The following is a 16826-nucleotide window of genomic DNA, read 5'->3' on the forward strand; positions in this document are numbered from 1 at the left end:
AGCATGGGAGTGGCCTTGACGGCGAACGGCTGATAGAATGAAGGTACACCTTTGCTTTTAAACAGTTGTTACAATTCTAGGCTAAATCCCAAACGTCCTATTGAATTTGGATGTGCGTCACATGCTTGTGTGTTTCAATGCTAAACCGTTAGCTGGTGGCCCTGTTCTGGGAAGCGAGGTTTGGGAAGGACAGCATCGAGCTGCAGGCAGTGGGCCCCTGGTTTTAGGGAGGAGACTGGCTCTGATTTTGACTGGAGGATCTGATTTCTGGTTTACGAAGCTGTAACTAGCTGTGCTGCAGTTTAGTTATGTCATGGAAATGAAACTGCAGCCTCCACGCCCCCTACCATGATGGATTAGAGCCCCATAAACCATGAGCCAAAAAGCCCCTCCGTCTCTCCCTCCCTCACGTTGTTGCAGACATTCTGCCGCAATATCGATCAAGTAAGCAACACACTGACGACTCTAGAAATAAATGGTAAGCCTTGCATAAATAAATGGCTCCAAATAGAAGCAGATACACAAAAATTTTTATTAAGTGGAAGTTAGACTTACTTCGTGGTAATTAACCAGTTACAAGTGCATCTAAATTCATGTGTGTGGACACCATAGAAATCAGAAGGGTCTTACTGAAAGACCCGCATTCTGGCTTGGTTTGTGCCAGTGCAAGCCAAGGGTAGAACCATACAGAGTCAGTACAGGTTGACGATGACGTCAGACAAGATTGGCAACACCATAGTAATTGTTACAGCTAAGCATTACAGAACATGAAAGTCCAAAGACCAGAAGACTATTTCTAAAGGGTTCTTACTCTACACCTTCCCTTCTACCACATGCTTTGAGGACCACCCAGCAAGTCCTCCTCTCTGGGGGACACATAAACGGGCCAGCATACTCTAAATGTGTGCTGGTCCTCTGGATGCCCTCTGTAAGTGGACAGCAGCCATCCCCTTGGGAAAGTGCAGTTTAACTGGTGTGAACATTTTCTTTTGTAAATCGTGAAGCTGAAAAAATTTCTTCTTTTCCAATTAGCACCAGTTTATTTTAAAATATTTTTTCCTGGTGTTAAATCTTAGGAAACATTTTGTAAAAGACAAAGTCCAGAACAATAAAGGACAAAAAAATGAAAAAAAAATGTGTTAGAGAACAGCATTTAGAAAAACAACATCATTGAAACATTTGACAAATTTATGTACAGTGGGCCAAAAGCTGGCAAGGAGCATGGCTGAGGAACAGTCTCAGAAAATGTCTCTCTCCACCTGAACCTCTGCAGGCGGTACTTACAGATAGAAACAGAGTATCGGAACATCTGGATTTGGCTAAAAATCATATAAAAAGACAGGCCACCCCTCCCCCACTAACTTCTAATAAGGTAGCAAACATAACCAGCACGACCTAAGTACCGGGTTTAGAAGTGTGTTTTCCCATACTTTACAAACAGCCTAGAAAGCTCAGCAGACACAGAAGAGAACCGGAGCAGCAGAGAAACGGAGTGCGTCCTCCTTGTCAGCAGGAGGATGGCGTAAGCGCTGAAGAGGGAAGACCCTTATCAGAGGGAACATCTCATGAAAACGACTGTCAGCAGGAGGCTGAGGAAATTCGGGTATATTCTATACAGAGTTTTCAAAATATAAGTGATCATCTCTGTGTAATTTTGAAAAAAATCGACTTGTCAGATAGTATTTTTATATTTTGTTTTTTAAACTATAGCCTAAACTCTTTAAAGAATACTCCTACCCCTGGTTGGGTGGAGAGTTAAGCACAACAGACAGACCTTTCTACAGTTTCGTTGGTCACTTCTTCCTATTTCCCAGTGTTGGGGACTGAAGCCAGGCCCTCACATGAGCCAGGCCAGTGCTCTGCCCCAGCCCCATCCCTGGCCCTCATCCACCTGTTGATCCATGTGACTACAGCACCAGTCTCTGAGGACTCGGCAGTCTGTGAGTGCCGCACGGGCAGTGCATCCTCATCTCCTGTACTGGCTAGATTTTGTTTTTTTTTTTTTGCTTTTTCTGAGTCTGGGGCTCAGATGAAAGTCTGGATGCATTGTCTTTGAAACCATCGGACAAGAAAACAAAGGCACCCCACACCCTTATGAAGATTTGTATTTTCATTTATTTTGAATAATCTGTAATTGTGATAAGTTTCTATGAAAACAAAAGTATTTGGATTTGATATAAAATACATGTTTCTCTTTGAAAATGCATAGTTTATAATTTTATACATTCATTCATTATTAAAGACTTTGTAAGGAAGTACTTACCCCTGATTGATGGCAAGATTTTACCTCGAAAGACCTCTACGTACGCTGGCTAGCACTGCCGTGACGCCTTCGGTCAGTGCCTGTCCGTGCTCACAGCTGCCACCCTAGTGTGCCAGAGGCCCCCTCCCTCCACTTCAGTTTGGCTTCTGTTGTTCTTATGAGACAGCATTTTCCCTAACTACCCCACTTTAAATATTCGGTTATTTTTTCCAGATATTTTAGATTTGGTGTAGAAAAACAATTTCAAAGGTGGCTCACCTTTTAACATCGGAGTTTGCATGTAAATCCACCACTAAGGGCAACGGAGGACCTGCAGTTAATAGTCCCCCCACCCAGCCCCTCATTTGCAAGCAACGACCACAGTCCGCTTGACATTTGCTTTTGATAATCTTGAACCCTTTGGGACCTAGTGTGTATTTTCTTACCCTGAGTTCTTCCATGCATACAGGACTTTGCTATGAAATATTCTGGAAACTTATACTAGGGTATACTAGTTGATCCATAGAGTGTTTAAGTGGCTGACCACAGTCTAGCCATGAATTACAAAAATAGGACTTTTAGGGTGCACCGTAGGGAAACACGCAGTAATGGCATGGTTATACTGTGCGATCCACAGGCCTGACTCATGTTCACAACCGGGGCATTTTTAGTTGCCATAGGAGCCGTGTGCACTGGGAGCTGCCATGTGCTTTCTGGAACATTTGGATTTCATTTGAAGCTTTCTCCTGTTGGGACACTGGGGGATGATCATGTCACGGCCACTGACTCCCAATAAGAATATAAAGAAAGGCCTCAGACTGTAATCTGTCAATTTGGGGATGGATCCCTGAGGGGTAACTCAAACTCAAGAACAGCCAAAAGCCCTTTTTCATTTCTGTCTTGTTACCTATGCCTGAAATAAGGGGTGGTAAGGGATGAATGTTTAACAAGGTGAACAGATTGAAGTAGTTTTTGCTTTCTAGACACACAAAACAGAAACAATTCTATCCCAAAGGCACCCTGCCATCACAGAGAGAAGGCCAATCCCATCCCTGCACTCTGATCCTCAGGCAGAAGCCAGAGCCTGGAAGGATTTCGGCTGAGGCGTTCCTGGTTGGCTGCGGCCTCCATTCTAAAGCAGATGACTCAAGACTTCGGCACCCTCTGCTGGGCCAACTCTCATCTCTGTGCAAGTGACTGGACAGAGAGCCCTAAGCCACTGGGGAGGCAGTGGCAGTGAGTCCTCTCAGTGAGTCTGAAGTGGATCTTCTGTGCTCAGTGTGCTAGGATGGTGCTGAGGGAGACCCTCTCCTCACAGCCAGGAGACAGACCTGACCAGAAGGGACTGGGCACTTTCCCTGGAGGATGATGGTAGCCGCTGCTGAGCAGGATGAGCAAGACAGGGGTGAGCATCCGTGCCCTGGGCAGACTTCAGAGGAGCAGCCAGTAAGCAACCAATGAAGAATGGTTCATTCAACTCTGGCTTTGGAAACGAACCAAGACAACTCTCTGTCCTCTGGGTTAGGGAGAGGAGGACCTTAAAAAAGGACTTAAAACGTGTCCACCAGACAATCTGCACACTGCTGCCAGATGGCTGAAAATGGCAATTGGCTGGGGACTTCTCCTAGACTCTCAAAATTGTCTTCTCTGGGATGCTGGTTTCCTCTTCAGCTAGGGACAGTCAATGCAGATGGAAATGGGAGGCACCTCAGTTTCCCCAACTGTTTTGTCTTTAATGATAGCTCTCTTGCCTTTTTCAGGGGTTGCCATGCTCCACTCTGGCTATTTTTGTTTAATTATATTTTTGGGGAATTGATCCTACTAAGGAAGTCTAACAGTCAGCCTCCAGGATGGCTTTCTGGTGGTCTTGCAGCACGAGGGGTGCTATCTTCGAAGGCTCACAAGTCTATGGATAACGCCATAGAGGCAGGACATAAAAAAGAGGACTACTATTTAATTCTGAACCTTACCTCAAAGTCTAGTTATTTGCTTTGTTCTTGTTCACGATTACTAGGCTCTTTCTACATTGTTTGCCAGTAACACCAGTGCAAATCTATATAACGGGCTGTCTTTCCATCACGTAGGAAAGGGCTAAACCATTCTGCCTCCAAGCACTGAATTACTTAAAATAGAAAGGCATCATTAATAACAATAAAAAATGACCCTGCTAATGAACTAGGTAACAGGTCAATACAGGTTTGTGGGTGTTCCTTCTAGTCCTATGACAAGATTCCTTGTGAGCTTTACTCTGAACTCAGGATGCTCACACTCAGCCTGGCACACAGAGCCCTGGATGAAGTACACTCATACACTGGACAGCCTTTTACTCACTCCCAGTGGGTGCAATTCCAAACTTTGCCAGCACCGGTTAACTTGCATTCAAATGTAAATGTACGAAGTCTGAAAAGCTGGATGCCAGCAGCAAAGTATTCTTCCCCCAAGGAGTCAAAAATTTTAATTTAGAATATTGCTTTAGCTAATTATTCCTGCACTTTACCATCTAGCTGGAGAGAACTCGGCGACCAGCATGGTAGCGGTGGTAAGGGGCACGCTTGGGATGATTACATTTGCACTGAGAAACACAGGTGAGTGTGCTCTTTACTTCTGGATGGAGAACATGGCGGCCTCTTAAGTCACTCTGGACGACAGCCAAGCCAGTCCCTTCTTCCCTCTTCGCAGGTAACAATGGTGCTGGCTCACTGGGTTCAAGACTACTCTGGACTGCCATGGATTGGGAGAGTGACCTTAGCTTTCTACACTAGGTTCTTATGAAGATCAAAGGAAATAATGTCTGAATGAGACACGTCTTACCATAAGGACTGTCCCTATAACATCAGGACTTCAATGTAAGACAGACTTAAAAATAATGTAGCGGCTCCAATGAAAATCTGTTCAACCTCCCAAACCCCCATAACAAAGTTATTATCATTTTGATTTTGTCAAAGATGTGATGGTTTTCTACGTGGAAAAGCTTCCTTTTAAGGGAACGGGCACCCCAAACACCGAATGCCTATTAGTGTGGAAGGACCTTGATGGATCGGAGCTGAAATTTATTTATATATCTATTTTTTAATTTTACAGAGGAACAAGGATACGAGTGGCCTGGGAAGCATGGAGAGAGGGCAGAGGGCTTTGGCATAAGAGGCGCCATGTGTCACCTTAAACTTCAGGGGCACCTGGCGGTCTTCTACAAAGGCACAAGACTGCTTTCCGTTTTGTTTTGCCAGCCCTTCATCACAGTGATCACGGTAGCAGACACAGTAAGAATCAGGATCACAGCTACTTAGTACTTTGGGGTGTAGCCTGGATATGCCAGGAGGCAGCTCTTAGAAGAGCTGGGAAACCACTTAGTATGTCCTGACTAGGGGCAAGGCTAAGAATACGACATGACTATTTTGCCTTCCATGAGAATAATCTCTCAGGATATTGCTCAGACTGTGCCTGCATGTGCATTCTGTGGTGCTCATGGAGGAGCGGGACCTGTCAGCCAAGAAATGTAGGACTGACTTCCATAGCTCCAACTGTGGCACAAGATCCCTCTGGCCCCACGCAGCTTTTCTTTGGTCTCTAGTACTCGCCAAGAATGTGTGTTGGTGGTCAACACTTATTTGTCTCCAGTTGGGATCTAGCAACCTGGCCTGATGTCTGTGGGTTCTGATAGTTAGAACCTCAGTGGGGCTCAGTGTGGGTGTTCCTTATCAGAAGATGTCAGCTGCCTAGTCTAACACCATTTCCACCATTCCCTGGTGTCTTCCTTTGCCCTGGTGTGCGCTGATCGTCTACAGGACTTGTCCAGGCATCCTAAAGCAGCCTCTGTACAGAAGGTTCCATTTGCAGGTGGAATAAGACGCACACGTGGCTGGGCACTCACATGCTACTGGTGGTGCCATCCAAGGGGTGGCAGGACAGACTGGGTGCTGAGCTGCACAGGGCTGCCTCACGCTATGCATTCATTATTCTCACTGAACAGATCTAACCCTTATGTGGAACTGAGGCCGGGCTGGCCTTCTAACCACTTTCTGAGTTACCCAACAAGTGCTCGGCTGTCCTGCTGTGTCTGTAAACTTAGCAAAACCGGACTAGCTTTACGATCACTGAACGCTTGGAAGGAAAAGACGCCTTCTTTAACGGTGTGTGGGCTTGAGGACGAGGGGCAGCTTAGATCACAACTCTCTGTGTGGGTCCCTGCTGGGTTCTTATGTCCCATGGGAATACTGCCACCTTCTGCTCACAACCTTGTGTGCCTGGGAGGTTTTCATCGTGAAAAACAAAAGTCAAACAAAGCAGTTACTCTGACGAGGAAATTAATCAGTCGGTGCTGAGAATAAAATCATCTCAAACCCTGACTGGCTACAAGTTCTTTGGGTGTGTATCCTATGAGTCTAGCCATCCCCACCAAATGATACTTGTTCATTAAATGCAGGCATGTAGCTCCAATAGACCAACAAGAAAACTCAACACAATTCACTTCACACTAGAGGGATACTTTTTCCACAGCCTAGGAGTCTATCTGCTAGCATCTCTTCTTATGTTTAAAATATCGAAAGTGAATCGTCACATGTCCTCCCCCCCATGCTCTGAAAACACACTGGTCCTGACAAGGGGAAGTTGCTGCTACATCGATTCTCTTGCAAATAACCTTTTTGCCTGTTCTGCATTCTGACCCTTGCTCAGAGGGTTTAAAAGATACGCATCAAAACACTTGCTTCAAAGAGGCATAGCCCTTGGATTGGTGAACAGGAACTGTGTGCCATATCAACACGTCCTGTCGGTTAAAATACTGCATTTTAAAAAATAAGCTACAATGTATAAAACCAAGGTCATTTCCCACAAAGTGTTCATGTTCTCTGTGATTATAAAACACTGTATCTTGTAAAATATTTCCAGTTCTGATAAACTTGAGAAGTACTAACGCTCATTATAAAAGTGACATGTCTCTTGTAGATGCTGAAGCAGTATATTTCTTTCATTTGGAAATTTAAGTTGTAATTATTATTGTACTTAAGATTATATTTTCTATCACACATTACAATTGTGATTCTCAGACCCACACAACAAAAGTTATAAAACACGAGATTGTCTTAGGAAAACAAGGAGCTATTTACAAAACAGGACAGGAGACGAAACTCTCACTTTGATTGCTTGTCCTGTGGCAGGTACACTCTTTAAAGCAGGTGAATCACTGGAAATGGACCTTTCCAATGTCAGTCATCAGAAGCAAGTCAATCGTGAGTACATTTCGTACTTCCTTGCTCTGTTGGTGTGCGTTACTCAGGACAATCGGTACCTAAAAGTGCTAACCTCACTGAATTGATTAATTTCCCATTTGGCTAAATTTCTACAATGCAGAAAAGACGGGAGGAAATGGTTGCAACATGGAGAAATCCCCACAGGAAGGAGGACAGGGGAGCCTGTGTGCTGCTGGTGGGTTTCTTCCAGAAATAAACTTTCCAGTTGACTCACTAGCATTCCCCCCACGCCGTAAGCCCTGCACCCCCATCCTATCTGCTGTGTTGACAGCTCCCACTGGTGCACCCATTTGTATCTATTCACACAGGCCAATGCTACAGATGATGCGGGTGGTGGAAATCCTAGAGTCCATGGCAGCACGCTCCTCAACCTGCCAGTAGAGCAAAGCACGCGTCTCCACAGCACTCTTTCCCCTAGGGAAGGCTGTGTAGAGAAAATCAACAATTGCCCAAACCAGGAGATTATAACAGGGAACAGCGAGGCTCCTTGTTCACAATTACATTCAGAGAAAGCCTCACCACGTTTACGAATACCCGGCAGGCTCTGCACCGGTGGCTCAAACACCAGTCAGCTTTAGGTCGACTACGAAAAGACAGTGGGTGCATCTGCCACGCCTCGCGAAAGCTGACACTGTCCAGCTGGCATGGATTTGTCTTGAAATGATACTGAGTTCACATGAAAAACAAGTTCTGACAAGAAACATCTTGAGACCACAAAATTCCTCCTAGTCCTGGGGTTCTCCAGATCTGTCTTCGCACATCCTTCCTGCTTCCCTGAGGAAATGAGCAGTGTTACAGTATTCTTCTGCGCAGAGAGACAGTCCTCACCTCGTTCTCGAACCTCCTCCAGCGAGGGCCACCCTTGTTGTGCAGTGCAGTTGAAGTGAGAGAGGAAATGGACTCTTGCCAGGCTGGCTCACTAGGAGCCCAGGGCTTCTGGGGGCAGTGTGATGTGTACTCGGATACCAGAGATGACAGACTTCTGACATCTTGGGGAACAATTCAGTTTCAGAATTTTTTTTTTTGTAACATACATGTGACCATCTCTGAAGAGAGTGCTGTTCTTTTCTGATAGTGCTCACTTGGAGCTTGGTCACAGGAGGCAGGGGATCATCTCCTAAGAAAACCTCTTGGCCATGGAGCTGTCCAGAGTCACTTTAAAGCCCACTCTGCTTTGGAAACCCATGCTTTCTTCCTGACGCTGGCTGTCTTCACTCCACAGAGAAACTTCTGGACAAAAGATGGCGTAAGGGTAAGACTGGACAAAGCAGCTCCTGTCCTATTTCAGACAGTTGCAACAGGCATGGAGAATCCCTAGCTGCTCAGCTCCAAGATGAGCAGGCGGTAGGCGGGCTCAGGTCTCCTGCATTGCCTCCTAGACATACTTGCTACCCTGGGGGTTTGCTGACTTCCACATACAAAGTGTCCATCCTCCGGGAAGGCTGAGGCTGGAAACTGTTGCCTGTCGTGCCCATTGCTTTTGCTTTGTCTGGCTATAGAATGTCCTGTCAATCACTGCAATACCTTCTCAGGGAGAAATGAGAAAGGGACATCACGGAAGAAAAACAATCAGACATCTCCACTGGACAGGAATTCAGGGCGCCACCACTCTTTGTAGACAGGGCTGTTAGCCTGGGCATGCACACAGCTGCAGGCTAGCAGCCAGCTTGCCTGGGATTATGCTTCTCATCCATTCTCTCTTTGCTTCCCCACAAAATGCAGAACAAAAAGAACTTCGCTTCATGGAGATGGCATCAAATGAAAAGTCAGGCTTCATTTGGCACTTCATTTGGTTCCCCAAATAACAAAATAACTACTTAAAAAATGTAACTCATAACAAAATGTAACTCATATAATCAGTAACTGTATGTTGCAATTCAGAGCTTTCTGGTTCCCTGGAGATTGCGCCCTTCCACACAGGGAATGGGCAGCATGTGTGTCCAGAACTGGCCTCAGGATTTGTCTGCACCTGGAAGCCAGACGAGGGCTGGCCTGCAGATGAGAGCCCCAAGGAGGGCTGGCCACGCAGAAGAGCTGGTGTGACGAAGGCTGCAGAGGACACGAGGGACCCAGGCTAGGTGCACCCGGAGTCACGATTCCGCTGACAATGTGCAGTTATGCAGAACTAACTACCCTTGGGCTGTGTCTCTGGGGGAGATGGCCACGACACCTTGCTTAAGGATTGCTCACATGCAGAGAACATTCCTTCACCCCGAAGTCCTTCAAGAGAAGATGGATTTTGATTAAAGTCTTCATCTGAGATATATGTAAAAAAATCCCAGGGACCTTTGCCGAGGAGAAAAACCTCTGCCCTAGGATCTTTATTATCTAAGCACATAGTGAGCTTGATCAGACAGCTGCCGTGACAATCTCCGTGTGGCTCAGGGCTTCTTGGACCAGCTAGGACATCATTTCACAGCAGAGAGACTACAGGAGATAGGAGAGAGGACATACCCGGGAGAAGGGGGAGTGGGGAACACCTTAGCTCTGCATTAAAAAAAAAAATGCTGTTTCCTGGTTACAGGTCAAAACATCTAGGAGAGCCAATGTGGCTGATGTCGACTATCAGCCTATGGGGAATCAGATAGAGCACATTTTCTTTTCTCTTGAAATAATTTTTTTTCTTTTAAATACCTGAAGGAACAGATCAGGATCTCTTTCAAGAAATAATCTTGTAAAAAGTCACATGAATTTAAAAAATAAGATTGCCAAAATACATGAAGGCAGAAATTTAGGGTGTTGCGCTGCAGAACCTCCATATGACCCTGACATTAAAAGGGGTCTCTGATTGCTAGATGATTTCTTTCCACTCTGTAAAAAAGCGCTATGTACAATCTTTAAACATATATTAAGCTTTTCTCTGTGCAATTTTACTTAACATTCGTATGGCTGACACCACGCCCCCATCCCAGTGCCTCCTCTAAGGTGCTCTTACTTTGCATAGGTACAGGACATCCAGTTCTTTAAGCAGGGCAGAAGTGTTCTGATGAGGCTTGGTGGCTGCCTGCCACGCTCCACCCCTCAAACGTGCAAGTCCACCAATTTAGACATTCCAATAGAAATTCCAGTGCAAGCCCTGGCCCTACTAAATGGGGAGAGTCCTATACCACGATGCATTTTCCTTTGGGCATCCCGTAAGTTAGTTTCTGAGCAAACTCTTAATTCATCGCTCTAACGTTTTTGTAAGGACTGGTTATCCATCTCTGCCACTCTGTCCACTGACTACCCCCGTGACATGCAAAGCACGCCATGGATAAAAGTGCACTCAGAAGGGAAGTGGATCTGTTGCCCTGGGGGAACGACAGTCACGCTCTGCCTGGAGCAAAGCTGTGAGGCAGTCTGGAGATTTCCACCTGGGCAGGGTTTGGAGGGCAGGATGACAACCCACGGTCCTGGCCACAGTCTTGACAAGACGAAGCCGGGCACACCGCCCCAGCTGCAGTTTGTGTGACATTCCTGAAAGCGTCGAGGCTTACCAGATGGCCCCGGTGCCGGCTCTCGTCTGAGCTGTGGCAGGCACAGAAGTAGCTGGATGACCATTTGGGGGCCAAGGAGACTCCCAGATGCCTTCTGAAGTGGCTCCTGGCGTGCTGGCCTCAGCCTGCATCTGAAGTCTACCTGTGATTCCCACTGCCAGGCACTTTTGGCCAAAGCTACCTGGGCCTCCAAGCTACCATCTTTACAAGGTTTCTCCTTGGGTCCTTCGTGAAAACAAAACAGACACAGAAAAACACAGCCAAACTGCAGCTCTTTCTTCAAACACATCATGATCCAGACTGCTCCAAGCAGCTGGCTGGAAAACAGGGAGGCGCCTATTCACAAGGTAGGTTATCCTTTGTACAAATGCTAGCTAATATTGTGGAGCTTATGACTGTACTGTTTAAGTGTCAAAACCCCTTGAAAATACCACAATTCAGAAAGCTTATCAAAATCTTCCTAGGTAAAATGGGCCTGGTTGGTTAGATTGCTACAGAAGTCCAGTTTTAAGACCAGACAGAGAGTAAGCAAAGTTACTTTTGAAGGAAAAAGTCACTCTTTGCTGCTCTTGTCTGGGCTCTCAGAGCAGTGCAGGAGCTGATTTTTCTTTTTTTCTTTTTTGCTTTAATTCCACCATGGAATTACATTCCCAGAATTGCAGGAAAAGCTTCCCCTGGGCCTTGAATGGCTTCCTTTGGAAGGAGAGGCTTTCTCACCGCCTGTCGTGAGAGTGAGGCAGGGATGGCAGGGCGAGCTGTCTTCCTGGCTCAGTCGATGAAGCGCTGGCATGCCTTCTTCCAGCGGCAGGCGGTGCACCACATGTCCCGGTTTTCCATCCCGTAAACCTTGCGGCACTTTTTGCCTTCACCTCTGGGCTTCCTGTAGGACAGACAGCACAGATGTGTTCAGGGACAGGGCCCTCTGGAGGGCGCTCAGAAGAGCGAGGGGGAAAGAGAAAAACAGACACCTGCCGGGCGGAGTAGGAGCTCTCTGTAGGCTGTGTATTTGCCTGGCCGCTGTACTTAAGCAGTTCCTAAACTTAACTCATGGAAATGTCCATCCGGCCATTTTGTAAGGTTAAGGAAGTACACACAATAGTTAGGGACTGGGAAGAAAGCAGCTGCTGTTCTGGCACGAGGAGTAAGTTTGGACCGCCAGAACCTGAGAGCTGAACACGACAGCACGCGCTAGCACTGACACACCACGGCGGGAGGCACGGACAGGGAGATCCCTGCAAGCTCCTGGACCAGCCTGCCTGGCATATGTGGTGGGTGAATGAGACCCTGTCCAAGCAAGGCAGTAGGACCAACCCTTGGATGGCTTCTGACTTTTACCCAGGTGCAACTTGCAGATATGCATACTCACTTGTGTCAGCATGCAGCCACATGTGCACCACACACACACACACACACACACACACACACACACTCTTCTGCTCCCCCAAATACCCAGCCTCCTGCAAAACAAACAAACAAACAAACAAACAAAGCATGGAATGGCAGGGAGCAACACTGCTCTTTCAAATTTTCAGTGTGCCTTTCTTTCCTTTCTGGTGTTCTGAATTCTGGTTGGAGGCTTCCCAGGAGACTCTCCTGGACCTAGATGCAAACCATAAATTGTCACTCACGTCATACAGAGTTAATGCCGGACAGCGACCACCATCACCTGCCCTACAAATGGAAGTGCTGTCTACTAGCTATGAAAGAAAGCATGCTTCATGGGTTGGGGAGAAACCACAAAAGGTCATGGAACCAGGAGGTTTTGGTTCCTTTTTGCTATTTTCCCATTTCCTAGAAAATTCCTTGAGGTGAAGTATGCAGCGTCAAGCAATCGTACCTTAGGCTGACGGTCCCTCTGGGCGGGGAGGACAGGACCGTGTGAGCGTGCTGGCGCTGCTCTCCTGAGCCCGCTGGGTGGTGATGTGTTGGAGACACCTGGTGAACACAAGGAAAATCAGGTTGACAGGACAGACTCTCCCACACGTCTATTAGGCCTCAGTGGTGTGGGCAAGGGTCCGTGTGCAAACAACCATGGAAACGAACTGTTTATTCTCAGCTGCGGGAGTTAAACAGGCAAGGCCAGAGCTCTGGAGCTGGAGGAATAGAGGCTAAGCTGACCAGGTAGGAGGATCCTGCTGATTGATGTCTCACAGTCCCAGACCCCACACAGTACGGGACGTGCACACTCCTGCTGGCAGCCTTTCTCTCATTATTATTATCTTCCAAATGCCCATGGAAAAGCACACGGAAGTTCGGAGCACACAATGGCTTTTCCAGCTCCAAGTTCCACACAGTTCCACACTGCTACCCTCAACACCAACATGGCCAGGGCTACAAGAGCATCGCTCACTCTCTGCTGCCCCCTGCAGGTGGGTCCAGTTTGTCAGGCTGCAAGCAGCTCACCCACCGGGCGTCGCCTCTGCCCTGCTCTCTACATTTTAATCTTCCTTTTGTGTCTCAAACTTTTGAAAAAGTCTACCTTGAAGTATATTTTACCAAGTACAAAATATACTTTGTAGTACTATGGATGGTATTAGATGCTATTATTTATAAATGAATACAATTATTAGACTATGTGACCACAACATGTTACTTCCAGCGATTTTAAAGAACTCTAAACAATAGATTTAGAAATCCCAGCTAATCTCTCCCAGGTAGTGAGATAATTGAGCTATACAGAGCACTTTCTAAACAGGAAGTCTGACTCCATTGTTCCCAGTATAACCGCAGTAAGCGTGAGCATCTCACATTAGCCTCATGCCAGGCACTGTGCTGAGCAACACGAGATTGCTTTAGAAAAGTCATGTGCCTCACATGGGAGCAATCATATGGATTCGTGGTGCCTTTTTGTGTGTGCTTTTGAGAAATTTCCTTGTGATCTTCTCTTTCTCATACTGACTGGAATAATCTCTCAGTAGCATTCACAACCCTGTCTCTAGGCAATAAAAACAAAGCCCAAGCAGTTGCACTAGCTTTCCTGTGACTGGGACAGAAGACGCGACAGGAACAACCCACAGGAGAAGGTTATTCGAGCTCACTGTCCAGAGATTCGTCCACCACGCTGGGCGAGGGCACGGCCTGCTCAGCTTCGGAGTTCACAAGGCAGGCCGGGCTGGAAGCAGACATGAACTTTAGGAGCCTCCAGCATCAACCGCTTCCTCCAGCTAGGCTCTTCCTCCACAAGGTGTAACAACATTCCACACATCACCAGGTGGGGACCGAGTGATGTGCACATGAACCTGTGCGGTATGTCACTTCATATCACTACCCCAAGTGAAGCACGGGCTTTCTACTCACTTCCTCTCACTTTTGGGAACATGTAGCTCAGGTTGGTCTCAAATTTACTATGTGGTTGAGGTTGGCCGTAAACTCTTGATTTTTCTGTCTTTCTCTCTCAAGTGCTGGGACTAGAGGTATATACCCGCACGCCTGGCTTCCCACTTCTCCTAAAATTTTATATTGGAAATTTAAATCCTCAGTCTGGGTGTGTTGAATGATAAACCCTTCAAGGAATCAAGGTGAGATGAGGACACAGGGTGGGGCCCTGATCCAATAGGAGCAGTGTAGTTATAAGAAGAGATGCACGCACGCATGCACACCCCTCAACAAGACTAGATATAAAAGGGCTGGCAGGCATGTGCCCCTTCTCTCTCACTGTTGACCATACACACTGAGGAAAAGCCAAGTGAAGGCAGAGCTCCAATGGCAGATGCCTCCAAACAGGAGAGCCCTCACCAGAAGTAAACAGTCAACAGCCTGATGCTGGAGTTGCGGCTTCCAGGAAGTAACCGGCTGCCGATTACACTGCCTACCGTATGCAGTTTTGTTGTGGTAGCTCGAGACAAAGGGACCAAGAGCTCTTAGTTTCCAGTCAAAACGACAGAAAACAGCATTTTGTAGCTGTGAAGAGCAGAGGCCAGCCACCAGGACAAGACAGGAAGGAAAGCAGTGGTAAGGACGGCCCGCTCCGCCTGCACACCCACTCCCCAGTTCAGGCTAGCGAAGGGCAGCGGTGTCTGCACAAGAGTTTCCGCGGCCATACACTGCGCTGGCACAGAAGTAAGCAGAAGCCTGCAGCTCTGGGGGCTGCTCTAGGGCTTTCTCTAGGAGTGTCCTCAGGGCTCTCTTCAATACCACATCTCAGGAAAGGCATCTGTGACGCAGGGTGACTACCTATGGGCATCTGTCTCGGAGCACAAAGACAGAAGAAATGTCCATAACACAGAAACCACTGGGTTTGGAATTTTTAGACAGACTCATCCTTAATGTTCTTTATAATTAAAAAATTTGAGAGTTGCGATCTGAAACCATTTCAGAGTAGGGAACTTCAGTCATATTCTTAGGTTCTGCCTGGCTCCCTATTTTCTAGGGGTGAGGGCTAGCCACTGGTTGGCATGAAGTCAGTGGACATGCCAATCCTGTGGCTGTGGGACGGACTGCTCAGAACGCCCACCCACGGGGCAACAGGCCAGCAGGCCTCCGACCCTTTTCTCTTTGAAAGCACCGACAGGGCGCTCAGGAGCATAAGGAATATGATTTGTGCTCCATTCTTGTCTTTCTAGAGTCCAGCAAAGCTTTTAAAAATACACCAGACCCTTAAAATAGGAACGGCAAGTCTGACTGCTACAGTGTTTACATAAGTCTCGGCCAAAGCAGATTACAAACCAGAGAGACTGGAAACTCTCTGGTCTAAGAATAAATCAGGAATGGGGGAAGGAGGCCGGGAGAGACTCAGTAGCTTTTAGAGTGCCCGTGGCACAATCATGAGAACCGGAGTGTGGAAGCCAGCACCCCTGTAAAATGGACACAGTGACATCTGTAGCCCTGGTGCTGGGGTGGGGGTGGGGGGCAGGCAGCCCCAGAGCTCAGTGACCAGCCAGTTTAACTAGGTATGTGAGCTCTACGCATAGAGAGCCTGCCTGGAACAAGAAGGCGCATAAAAATGGAGGAAGACAAGTGGTGTCCACTTCTGTCAGCACACCTGTGCACACGTGTGTATACACGCATATGCATGCATGCACGTGCACACACATATGAATATAAGATGTATAGAAACCACACAAAACCACAAAACAAAATGAAAAGAATAAATGAGAAACAGCCACAGGAGGCAGAATTTCTAGTTAACCCAGACAGTGCGTGTAAGTGCAATCTCGCTGCTAGAATGTCCCTGGAAACTAACACAGAAATGAAATATTTTGTAAATAAATATGTAAGTGAGTAAGTAAATAAAACCAGGAATTCCTTCAGGCCTGGGGTGCTGGCTCCCAAAAGCTGAGCACTGGGTGTTAACTGACAACTCACTGGACCAAAAGACAGGGCTAGTTCAGGGGGGAGGACTGAGACTGAAGGTAGAAACTGCTATAGTGTCCATAGAAGTGTTCTAAGATTCAGTGTTGGAAAACAAACACCATAAGGAATCCTGGCTGGCATCCTGAGGAGACATTTAGGAACTGGGAGAACAGACAGCTGGTTAAAACCCAGAATGATCTCTATGACGGTTTAATTTAAAAACAGCCCAGTAGAAGCTATGCATGGTGGAGCCCAAGGCAGGGTAGCAAATTCAACATTTGCCTGGACTGTAGTGTGAATTTAAGTTCAGCCTGAACAATTAAGTAAGATCCTGTATCAAAATAACAACTGGAAAGAGATGTGGCCTCACAGTGGAGCATTTGCCTCGAGCACGAGGCCAGAGTGCGGTGGAAACAGTCTGGACTATCACGGCAGCGGTGAGGACACCGAGGCGCTTCTGTCTCACTCTACCCCTATTTTCACGGCGGATGAGCAGAACGGCCGAGGGCTGGGAAGTCTTCCTACATTACAGCAGAAACCAAGGAGCTGTCAGCGCCGGTCTGACGG

The 16826-nt window shown here is 47.1% G+C and overlaps 1 protein-coding gene across 1 annotated transcript in view; it reads right to left on the reverse strand.

The window, feature by feature from the left end:
* Window positions 1-508: 508 nt before the first annotated feature.
* Window positions 509-16826, reverse strand: part of Znf704 (zinc finger protein 704) — a 189363-nt gene continuing 173045 nt past the window's right edge. The window contains exons 8-9 of the mRNA XM_085677385.2: window positions 12805-12902; window positions 509-11847 (exon numbers count right to left, since the gene is read on the reverse strand). Coding sequence (XP_085533511.2) covers window positions 11736-11847; window positions 12805-12902 — 210 coding nt within the window. The 3' untranslated portion in view covers window positions 509-11735. The remainder of the gene's footprint in view (window positions 11848-12804; window positions 12903-16826) is intronic.

This window comes from Myodes glareolus, chromosome 16 (genome assembly GCF_982192425.1).
Source record: "Myodes glareolus chromosome 16, mMyoGla1.1, whole genome shotgun sequence".
Classification (NCBI taxonomy): Eukaryota; Metazoa; Chordata; class Mammalia; order Rodentia; family Cricetidae; genus Myodes; species Myodes glareolus.